The sequence below is a fragment of the Populus nigra genome, chromosome 10, assembly GCF_951802175.1.
Source record: "Populus nigra chromosome 10, ddPopNigr1.1, whole genome shotgun sequence".
In the NCBI taxonomy this organism is placed as follows: Eukaryota; Viridiplantae; Streptophyta; class Magnoliopsida; order Malpighiales; family Salicaceae; genus Populus; species Populus nigra.
Genome location: NC_084861.1, coordinates 13,821,841 through 13,832,819, shown reverse-complemented (window position 1 = coordinate 13,832,819; position 10,979 = coordinate 13,821,841). Strand labels below are relative to the sequence as shown.

The 10,979-nt window shown below is 34.7% G+C and overlaps 1 protein-coding gene across 2 annotated transcripts; it reads left to right on the top strand.

The window, feature by feature from the left end:
* The first annotated feature begins 3,969 nt into the window (after positions 1 to 3,969).
* Positions 3,970 to 10,325, top strand: LOC133705950 (uncharacterized). Of its 2 annotated transcripts, none has more exons than XM_062131409.1 (4): positions 3,970 to 4,133; positions 4,889 to 5,128; positions 5,225 to 7,827; positions 7,957 to 10,325. In XM_062131409.1, exons 2-4 carry the CDS (start codon positions 5,105 to 5,107, stop codon positions 9,254 to 9,256), a joined length of 3,927 nt encoding a protein of 1,308 aa, XP_061987393.1. In that variant the 5' UTR covers positions 3,970 to 4,133; positions 4,889 to 5,104; the 3' UTR covers positions 9,257 to 10,325. The 2 variants fall into 2 exon arrangements, with proteins under 2 accessions (XP_061987393.1, XP_061987392.1); XM_062131408.1 differs by having other exon boundaries at positions 7,933 to 10,325.
* Positions 10,326 to 10,979: the final 654 nt, after the last annotated feature.

Genomic DNA, 10,979 nt, shown 5'->3' with positions numbered 1-10,979 from the left:
TTAATTTTTCTGTATTTTTAAATTATCATGGATTTTTAAATAAAAATATTTTGAAAAATAATTAATATTCTTATACACACCCTTAATAGTGATCTGTCTTTCCACGGTTAAAAAACTTTTTTTCTTCCCAATATCAATATCAGACAGAATAAGTTTGGATATGGTTTTGGTTGTAAGATTGTGTTATAAAAATTAAAAAAATTAATTAAAAAAATTAATATAAAGAAAAAACTAACAAAAAAAGAAAAAAAATTTAAATTAACTGGGTTAATTTTTCAAAGCAAGTGAACTTGTTAAATTTTAGATTTTTGTTATGAAAGTTTGATAACTAAATAAAAAAAAATTGATGGGTTATCTATAATTAATTGGGCTAACCTATCAAATTCAAGATTTGATCATAAAAATTTAATAACTAAATAAAAAAATTAAATATTAATAAACTAAATTAAATAGAAAAATTAATTAAAAAAAAACAAAAACAAACAAAAAGCATTAGTCTTTTCATTATGGACTTCATAGTGTAGTCCATAATCAAATGCATAAAAAAAAAACTAAAGACATCAGTCAATAATTAAATAAAAAAATATTAATTAAAAAAAAAAATAAAAGAAAAAAAACTTATAAGAAGAAAAAAAAATGAAGAAAAAAGAAATTTAAATTAATTAGTTTAACCCGTCAAACCTAAAATCTATGTCATGAAAGTCTGATAACTAAATAGAAAAAAATTAATAAAAAAAGAAGACATCGGCTTTTTTACCGTGGACTGTACTGTGCAATACATAAAACAAAAAAAAATTATGATGAAATAGAAGCCTCTAATATCAAAACCATTGTTAATTTAAGCCAATATCAATTGTTGCTTACCATTCGTGTCATGAAAGTTTGATAATTAAATAGAAAAAAAAAATTGACGAGTTTACCTGGAATTAATTTGGTTAACCTATCAAGTCCGGGACACATGTCATGAAAGTCTGATAATGAAATATAAAGAAATTTAACATTAACAAACTAAATTAAATGAAAAAAAATAATTAAAAAGAAAAGAAATTCAGGTTAATTCGTTAAATCACAATAACTCGTCAAACCCGGGATCCGTATCATGAAAGTCTGATAATTAAATAAAAAAATTAACATTAACAAACTAAATAAAAATAAAATAAAATAAACCAATTTAGCATTTCATTTACTTTTTAGAATATGTTATAATACAATATAGTAATTTTAATAATAGAATAGAATAATTATAATAATATAATATAATAATAATGGGAAAAGTGAAAGGCGTGGACACCTTTTAGAGTTTCTATAATAATATAATATAATAATTATAATAATATAATATATTAACAATGGGGAAAGTGAAAGGCTTAGTATATGTTATAATATAATATAATACAATAATTATAATAATATAATATATTAATAATGGGGAAAGTGAAACGCGTGGAGAAAGTCACAATACTTCCCCACACTTTTTAGAGTTTCTATAATAATAATAGTAGTAGAGTCAACCTAATTTATTTTTAGCAGACAGATAGGTTAAAATGATGTTTTGATGTTGTTTTATTGGTTTTTATATATATATATATATATATATATATATTAACTTAATTGATTTAGTATTATTTGAGATTGTAATAGTGGTGGTAATTCAAAGTATTTTTTTATTTAAAAATATATTAAAATAATATTTTTTATTTTTAAATAATTATTTTTAAAATTAACACATCAAAACAATTTAAAAATATAAAAAAAAATAATTTTTAAAAAATACAATTTCAATTGCATTTCTAAACATATTCTTAAACTTGGGTTAAACTCACCGATGTAATCCAGGTTTACAACAGTGGTTCCTGTATCCACTAGGAGAATTGCTTCTTTTGATTTCACGGCAACCGATGATAAAATAGTAGTTTTACATGCGTGCTAATTCACTACTTGTTTACTGGTTGCTCCTGCGTTACTCTGATTGAGATTCTAGCCCATTAGGGGTAATCTCTCTGTGTGAGGCCTAGTCTGGTAAGCAATTGTGTCTTTACGCGGAAAGTATAGTCTGGCAACAGTTCAAGAGCAGAAGACTAGTGTGGTCCTCCCTGATAAACATGCTTTTGCTTTTGCTTTTGCTTCTGAAATTGTCATTTTCTCTTGAGGTATCGTGCCACTTTTTGTGGTGGATGCAGTGACGATAAGATAGGGGTCCTCGTCGAGCAACAAGTGATAAAACAACCTCAAAATCGAAACCAATTTTACGTCATTCTACGCGCCTCTGCGAGGCTGTAATTTAACATGTCCCCAGTTCTAAAATAGAACTCTGTTTATGTTTTGAAGGTGAAAAGGTAAATGTAATTGATTGAGCAGCCAAATGAATGGTAAAAGCTAAAAGGGTGTTGTTACCTTTTTAAAATTGTTTTATGGCGGTGTTTGGAAGTATGATTATTATTACTTATTAAATAATTTTTCATACTGAAATATATTAAAATTATTTTTTTTATTTTTTAAAAATTATTTTTAAGATCAACACGTCAAAACGATTCAAAATATATAAAAATAATTAATTTCTTATAAATAAAAAAAATTAAATTTTTTAAAAATACGTTTTGTACCATGTTCTCAAACAAATACTAAATAAATTTTCTCCGAGATAAACTAAATGTGCGGGTGGGATTATTTTCTTTGTAACAGTTGAAAAAATATGCAAAGTCTAGCAAAAAAGAAACCATAAATTTTAAATATGATGAATAACTAGACCACATATTTTTAAATATTAAAATGATGATACATTAAACAATATAATTTTATATAAAAAAACAATGAAATAGTTATATATTCGACCAACCAGTGTTATGACTTTGCAAGAAATCACGGCATATTTTAGTTTTTTCCATGATATTGAAAGAGCTTGCGAATATATACATGCTAGCCATAAACACAACAATAAAATTTCTTTATTTATAAAAAAATATTTTCCCTAAATAATAAAATACAATTGAAAAATAATATTTTTTCCTGTCCTGATGCTAATCGAACGGCACCCATGAAGTACACGGCAACCTTTTCCAATTTGCATAATTTGTTTTTTTTGTAATTTATTCCTCAAGGTTCCTTGAATGTTTGGATTTGGTATCTAAGAAATGAATTATTGCAATTTGCCTCAATTAATTAAAGTCTATTTATTTAGGGGGCAAACCCCCCTCGAGGGAAAGCAATCCAGTGCTCTGTCAAGTGCGCTCCTGCAAGGTCATTCCTTTTTCTTTTTTTTCCCTTGCAAATGGAAATTTACATAGTTATTTCCTTGTAGCTGCTCTCTCGCTTCGAGGGTAGAAAATGACAAAATCCAAACAAACTTCCTTAAAATTTAAGGAGCACAAAATAATAACGAGGCTTGAAAATGGGTGTTTTTTCTAGTTTGAATATTTTATTTTTGAAAACAGCATGGTCAATTTTTCTTTCAAAAAATAATATTCTGGTAGGAAAATCGCGATTTCTATACATGATATTATAAAATACCACACTTGAAATCTACTTTTTTTATCGTGCTATTTTTAATTTTTTCTTTGCCCGTGTTAATTTAAAAACAAATTCCTTGAAAATCCATTGATCTTTATAAAAATGTTCCGAAAGAAACATATAAATGGGTGTTTTTATATGGAGTAATGATTGTTTTTTAAAAATAAAAATATATTAAATAATATATTTAAAATTTTAAAATATATTTTTAAAAATAATGTATTAAAATAATAAAAAATATAATTTTTTTAAAATATAATTGGATCATAAAAATAAATATAAATGAGCTTAAATATGTATAAGGAATTATTGTATTTTTTAGTTTTTTTTTATAAACGTATTAAAATTATAAAATTTTATTTCAATAAAATTAATTTAATATTTTTTAAAATAAAAACAAGAAAGAAAGTCAAATTACAAGAAAGACCGTGACTACTTTATTAAACGCCACGGCCCTCACCCCAAGCAACAACTTATCAAAGCAATCTCGGATTCCTCACCCTCTCTCTTTCCATCTCTTCCTCCCCGTGTTCTCGCTGAAGTTGCGAAGAAACCTCCAGAACACTTTCTCCTCACTCTCTCTCTCCAAAATCACTTACTCTCTCTCTCTCTCTCTCTCTAATCAGGTAATTAATCTGTTTGGTGTTTTTGTTTGATTAATTAAAATCCTCTTAGTCTCCGATTCCGTCTACAGGCCCGGTTCATTTATCTCCCTCTTTATTCTCCTAGCTTCCCTGAAATGGTCTTGCTTTTCTTTTTCCGATTTTGGATCTGAACATGTCTGGAACTGAGTATAGATTATCCAATCAAATGCTAAAAAAAAATCGTTTAAAGGAGATTTGTTGTTTTTTTATTTAATTTATATGATTAATTTATTTGTTGATTTGAAAAGTGAAATATTTGGATCTTTGCTAATATCTTATTTAAATTGTAATTAATTCACAGTTTTTTTCTTTTCACCTTATAATCCGCTGTGTCTGTTTTATTAGTGGTAGTTGGTCATTGATGATTGTGAATTTAGGTCAACTTTGTTCGATTTTAGGTCTCAAATTATTATTGTGTAATTCACAGTCTCATTGAATGAGTTGGGCTTTCGGTTACTTTGATTGGCTTCTTTTGTTAGTTATTATTTGTGCTAAGGAAATAGCTTGTTTTATTTTTTTAGATCTGGATATTAAGGACAGTATTAAGATGAGAGAGAGTTTTAGCTATCTGGATTATTTAGATTATGAAATTGTTAATGGATTATTGCTGATAATTCAACCATAATTTGGATCTAGTTCGTTGAATTTTAAGATCAGAAGTTTATTTCCTCTTGGTCTTTCTTTGTTTATGGAGTTTTGTTTTGGACTGATTAAGGATTGTGTTGTGTTGTCTGCAGGTGCTAACTACCATTGGCAATGACCTTGCTTGGTTGGTGCTAAAAGACTCAAGAAATTGACTGATTTAGTTATTTAAAAGAATAAACTTGCAAACTTGATTGTAATTATTGAGGTTGGGTTTGAAGGCACCTCAGGACACGTTGCTGGGGGATTAATCCGCGAATCATTTTTGTTAAGGTATCGAGAAGGGTTGTGCACGTGCAAACTTTGGAGGGATGCCGGTGTCAGGAAATGAAGAGGTGTTTATTTTCTTTTCGAGTTACTGTTAACTAAGATTAGAGAACATTTAAAATGTTTTTCCTCTGAATATTGATTCATTAATCTTTTATTGGCAGACTGGGGTTAAACCCCTTGCCCAGCATTCTAGTCTTAACATTGCAGGTGTTCCTATCAAGAAAAGGAGGTTCATCTGGCCTCCTTCGCCTCCACCAGAAGAACAATCTGTGCCACTGTTGGGAAATGATTCTGCACAGAAAGAACCTGGCAGCACATCTAATGAGTCAACTCCTTCCAATTCTAGTGTTGCAGCGAGTTCTGATTTATCTGATCCAGTCAAGAATTCTGTAGCTGAAGAAAATAAGAACAGGTTGGACAGCATTGTGCAAATGAATGCTGAGAACTGCGCAGGAGTTAAAGTTGACGCACAGAACCTTGCAACCCATCCTGATTCTTTGGCTAAGTTTGGCAAACAAGAGAAGCCTGTGGTGGAAGAAAAGTCTGCCAACACGTTGTTGATTTCAGCGAAAACTGAGTTGAATTTAGAATCCGATAAAGGTCCTGGACTCAATGTTGGTAAAGAGATATGCGGCCAACAAATATTGGAAGGAAAGTGTAAATCAGAGATGCCAATAGCTTCAGTAACTTCTCAGTTTTCTTTAGGTTTAAAGGAACACGATGTTTCATCTTTGGAATGTTATAGCAATGATGGTAGTCAAATTAATGAAAATGTAGGAGCTGTTTCATTGAATTTGTCTTTAAGCGAGGGTGAGACTGGTGTTCTGCACAAAATGGACAATATTCTTGCTACCGACAGCACTGATGTTTTTGCTAACAGATCGAACTGGGATTTGAATACTACTATGGATACATGGGATGGTTCTTCTAGTTATGAACATGCTGCTCAAGAAACTGCTGATGGGTGGAACAGAGTTGGTGTCAAATGTGATATTACTACTGGAATAGTTGGAACTGGTATGTCTAATGGAAGGCAACTCCTTGATAGCAGTGAGTGCAAATCTAGTTTCCCCCAAACATTTTCTGATTGTGCCAAGGAGTATACATCTGAGGATTCCCTTCATCTTCGTCTCAGTCCATCCTTTCCTTCTTTTAACTTAAGCCAGGAGCATTCCAGTTCTTCTGCTAATAAAGAAAGCTGCATTATTCCTAACATTAGCTTGCCTGGGAGCTTGTTGTCAACAGGCAATGCAACCGTGGCTAACTGTAGGGGCATAAAATCAGAACCATTTGATGGGAGCCTCAAACATGATCTTAGAGGAGCCAAAGTCAATCCATTTGATTTTTTTGTTAAGCGCGAGTTAGTAGAGAAGGGTAGTCTAGAAACCTCGAAGTCGTCAGCTTTTGATTCTTTGAAATTAGTTGGTCATGGATTCATAAAACCAGAACCATTTCATGATGGCAAACCAGAAACACCCAGGATGGTAGGTGGGGGGTCAATCCAACCTGATAAACAGGTGCTACAAAGTCAGGATACTGGAGAGCAATCTCCTTGTTCAGCAAGTAAAATAGTGCTGCAAGTTCAGGATACTACAGGACAACCTTCATGTTCAACAGATAACCAGGTGAGGGAAGGTCAAGATATCTTAGCAAAACCTACTTGTTCAACAGATTTGTCTATAAGTGGCAATGCATCAGACCGATTAGAATATACCACATGTGTTGAAGGTGCCCTTCTTAGGAACGCCATGCCAAAGGAAGCACCTGAAAGTGCTGGGCAGGTTTCTTCAGAAATGGTTTCTATGCCTTTAGGTCACAGTGGTGAGGAATTAGATGCTTCTGTTAAGATAGATACTGCAATTACTATGGACAGAAATGGTGATGCCCCGGAGCAGTGTGAACTGAAAATTACAGAGGAAGTCCCTGCAGGTTCACATGGAAATGGTGAGGCTTCTGTAACCGATGAGGAAAAGATTAACTTGTCTGGTGATATGATAGAAGAAGATTCTTATGGCTCTGGCTATGAGTCCGATGGTAATACTGTGTCTATGGATATAGATGAAGAGAGGCGAGAACACAAGTATGAAGATGGCGAGGTCCAAGACCCGCATCTGCAAGCTGCGGAAGAGTGTCAGAAATGTGAGGAAAAAGATGTTAGTCATGGTAATTCTGAACATGAAAAGGCAAACTCTGGACTTGCTGGTGATGATCATTATATTTCATCCCTTGTTGAGGAAAATGATTCTAAAATAGAACTTTCTGAAAACAATGAAGTTACTGTGAAAGAATGCATCACCAGAACCATTGAAGATGCTGATAATGCTTCTGTGAAAGAATCACCAACAGTTGAGATGTCAACTTGTGGGGCAGAGCAAGAGAGGGAAACCACAATCATTCAAAGAAAATCACTTGACTTATCTGGAAAGAAAGATTGTCCTGTGGGCCAGGGGACAGAACTGTCATCTGGACAAGACATTACTGCAGGTCAAGGGGTTTTAGTTTCTGTTGAGCAAGGTTCAGACGAGAACATTAAGACAAATAACATGGAAAAGAATGAGTTGCCTGAGTTAGAGGCATCTTTAAATGGTGGTGATATGGCTAAGGATGTCAGCAGCAGCCGGAGTAGGATTATAAACTTGCCTAGAGCTTCTAATTCATCATCTCCTGGCAAGACAAGATCTATATCAGGCAGGCCTTTTTCAACATATCAAGAAAGATTACCTGACGGGCCGCTTGAGGGTGGAAAACTACATCCCCAAGGGAGGTGATTATTTATTACCATTATTTGTCTCTCTTTTGTGCTCTATTTTTTTTTAAGGCCTACTATATCTATTATAGGCTGATTTTTCCTCGTAATGATTGGTCTCAGGGATGAAATTTATATTGATCGCAGATTCTCAAGAGATAGACACCAAGAGCATTTTCCCAGAAACTCTAGAATGAATTTTGTCCGTGGTAGAGGGAGGATTTCCAGCCGGATTGACACTCTTCGTGGTGACAGGGATTCTGAACGTAACTATGCTTCAGAATTTTACAATGGTTCATCAGATTTTGCTGTTCGCAGGCATAAATATGCTTCTGCTGCTGCTGAGGCTGATTCTGAATCTATTAATTATAATATCGCACCAGATGGTTCATTTGGAGGTACTGCACGGGGAGGGAGGAAGCTACTGGATGATGAGACACCAGTTTTCCGCAATGGACCCTCAAGGAGGCGGTCTCCTGAAGGGAGAGATGTGCCTGCTGCACGAGGCATTCAAATGGTGCATAGAGTTCCTCGAAACATTGGCGAAGAGGGTTCTGAAGTTATTGGAGCAAGGCACACTGAGAATATGAGGGGATTCCCTGATGATGGTACAGAGCAGGCATTTAGGCGACCCCAACCTTCATACGAAGGGTTAGATGGTCATTTTGTCCAAGGGACTAGGAACTATTCATCTGTTCATAGAAGGGCTCTTCCCCAATTTCGTTCGAAATCTCCAATTAGATCTCGTTCTCCTGGTCCATGGTCATCTGCCAGAAGATCTCCAGATGGGTTTGGTGGGACTTCAGAATTGTCTAATCGAAGATCACCAATTTACAGTATGGGGAGGATCAGATCACCTGACCATCCTGGTTTTCCCAGGGAAATGGTTGTTAGGAGGCACGGTTCTCCACCATTCTTATCACGACCTCCTGATACCAGGGAAACAGATCCTGGTCATTCAAGGTCTATTATCTCTAATAGGGGCCAAACAGGAAGGGTTTTTCTCAGAAACAGTAGGAGGTTTGGTATTACAGATCCTCGAGAAAGGACAGACAGTGATGAGTTCTTTGGAGGGCCCATACACTCTGGTCGATTTCATGACCTTGGTGGTGATGGGAATGTGGAAGATAGAAGAAGATTTAGCGAGAGGCGGGGACCTGTCCGTTCATTTAAGCCTCCTTTTAATGGTGCTGGTAGTGAAAATTTTCATCTTAATCCAGAGGATGGCCCCCGACCTTTTAGATTCTTTCCGGAAGATAATCCAGAGTTCCATGAAAGAACTAATTTGAGGGAAAGGGAGTTTGATGGACGGATTAGGAACCGTCCTGGAAATGCACCCAGAAGACCCCGAGGCATTGAAGAGCAGGAAGGAAATTACAGGCATGGTAGGCAGGTATTGTATGATGATGGGTTTGATATTTCAAGAATGAAAAGGAAAAGGTTTTAATAGCATCTGCAATAGGCCAGGATCCAGGGCTTGTTATTTTTTAGCATAAAGGGGACCAAAGACAGAATTGGTTTTGGTTACACAGATGGATTGATAAATGTTCTTTGCCCGAAGCACAAATCAAGTTGCTGTTCTCTTTGTGGTTCTCAAATCAAGTTGCAGATGTAATGCCAGATGCTGGCTTCTTTTAACTCTGGATACTTGCAACCACCAGATGACTGTTCTGTCATGTACATAGCTTCTCTCTCAGAATTCTATCTGCTGGTTCCTTGTTTTAAATTCAGGATGTTAGGTGCACATTTCAACTTTTCATCTTAGCAAGTTTTATATCCTCGTAATTATGGTGGCACTTTATATATGGTCAAGATTATCAGTTAAAATCTATGGTCAAGATTATCAGTTAAAATCAGTGTTTGTCTAATCTCCACCGGAAAAGCCCAAGTTTCTCAATTTTTTTTAGCTTGACATGCTGATTATGCTTGGTGGGTTGGAGCAGGCATGCAGCGAGGCATTGTTGTAATTTCAGTCTGATTCTGAAGTCATCAAGGAAGCTTCAATAAAATCAGTGACTTTCTGCTCTTTGCTTTGCTTCACCTTCCCTTTGTTATGTTGCCCAAATATGAACATTCCAATCATGTTACCAAATTTGTGCGGCTAGCTCGTACAGTTACTGCACAGTGCTCAAGCTTTTAGAAAGTACTAGTTGTTGCTATCTGCTTTAATTACATAGAGAACTTTTCAGGCTTGCAGCTGCTTATAACTTACAGTACAACTGTTGGAATCTGGAAATGTCTGGTGGGCTGAGGTAATCTGACTGCAGGAATCTTAGACTTTACTGAGTTCCATGGTTTTCTTGTGCTGCAAGTACTCTTTATGGACACAAGTTCGACTGAACTTTGGTTAAGCTTTTGTCAATTTTCTTGTAGAAAGTCTTAAATGCTTTCAAGAGGCAGTGGGCAATGGCATGTTAGGTTAGCCGAGAAACTTCTTTGGATGTCCACTAGCCACAGGCTTTCCTATCTATGCTTTTATTTATTCCTTGATTTGAAAATCAACTTCTCATTGGCCATGTTGGTGGCGTGTCTAATCTCAGGCATTTGCCAATTCCAGTGTTGTCCTGATGTCTTGTCATCAAAGAATTAGTTTAATTACTGTCTCTTAATAGGCATTTTCTTGAAAGGGGATCGTTTCTGGGAATTTTAGCTTTTTGGTTAGTATTAGTTCTGTGGTTCTCATTGGAAGGCAACATATGATTGCTGTTGTGTTGGATGGCGGCTTGCTGTGTTACTGGTAGCAGTTTCTGGAATTTTTGGGAAAACAGTTAGTTAGGAATGTCGGTCTATTTCATTGTTTACAATGAATAGGATGATTCAGCCACTGCACTCCTGTGATGCACTGCATGTTGTGTGCTTTTCACTGCTGCATGATTACTGGAACAGAGCAAGTATAGTGAGGATTTTAAGACATGTTGAATGTGGGTGTCAACACCAGGGGTTTGGTTCTAATGGCGGTGGTGCAAAACCTCAGGTAAGGTTGTTCCCCTGTTTTAACACACCTTTACGATATGTAGGTTAATTCTTCCTTGAGGATCAGCAACCAGGTTGAATAAGGTCCATCCTTTCATCATTATGCACCAGCTGTTACCATCTTAGTCGTCCTTTCTTTCTTTAATAATAATGATAAAATAAAATATTTGTAATGAGCAGAATAAGAATGTAAATAG

What these genes read in the sequence shown, in the direction of transcription:
- LOC133705950 (XM_062131408.1), top strand. Translation starts at nt 5,105, where the DNA reads ATGCCGGTGTCAGGAAATGAAGAG. An exon ending in CGGTGTCAGGAAATGAAGAG is followed by an intron (nt 5,129 to 5,224) that starts GTGTTTATTTTC and finishes TTTTATTGGCAG; the next exon opens with ACTGGGGTTAAACCCCTTGC. An exon ending in AAACTACATCCCCAAGGGAG is followed by an intron (nt 7,828 to 7,932) that starts GTGATTATTTAT and finishes GATTGGTCTCAG; the next exon opens with GGATGAAATTTATATTGATC.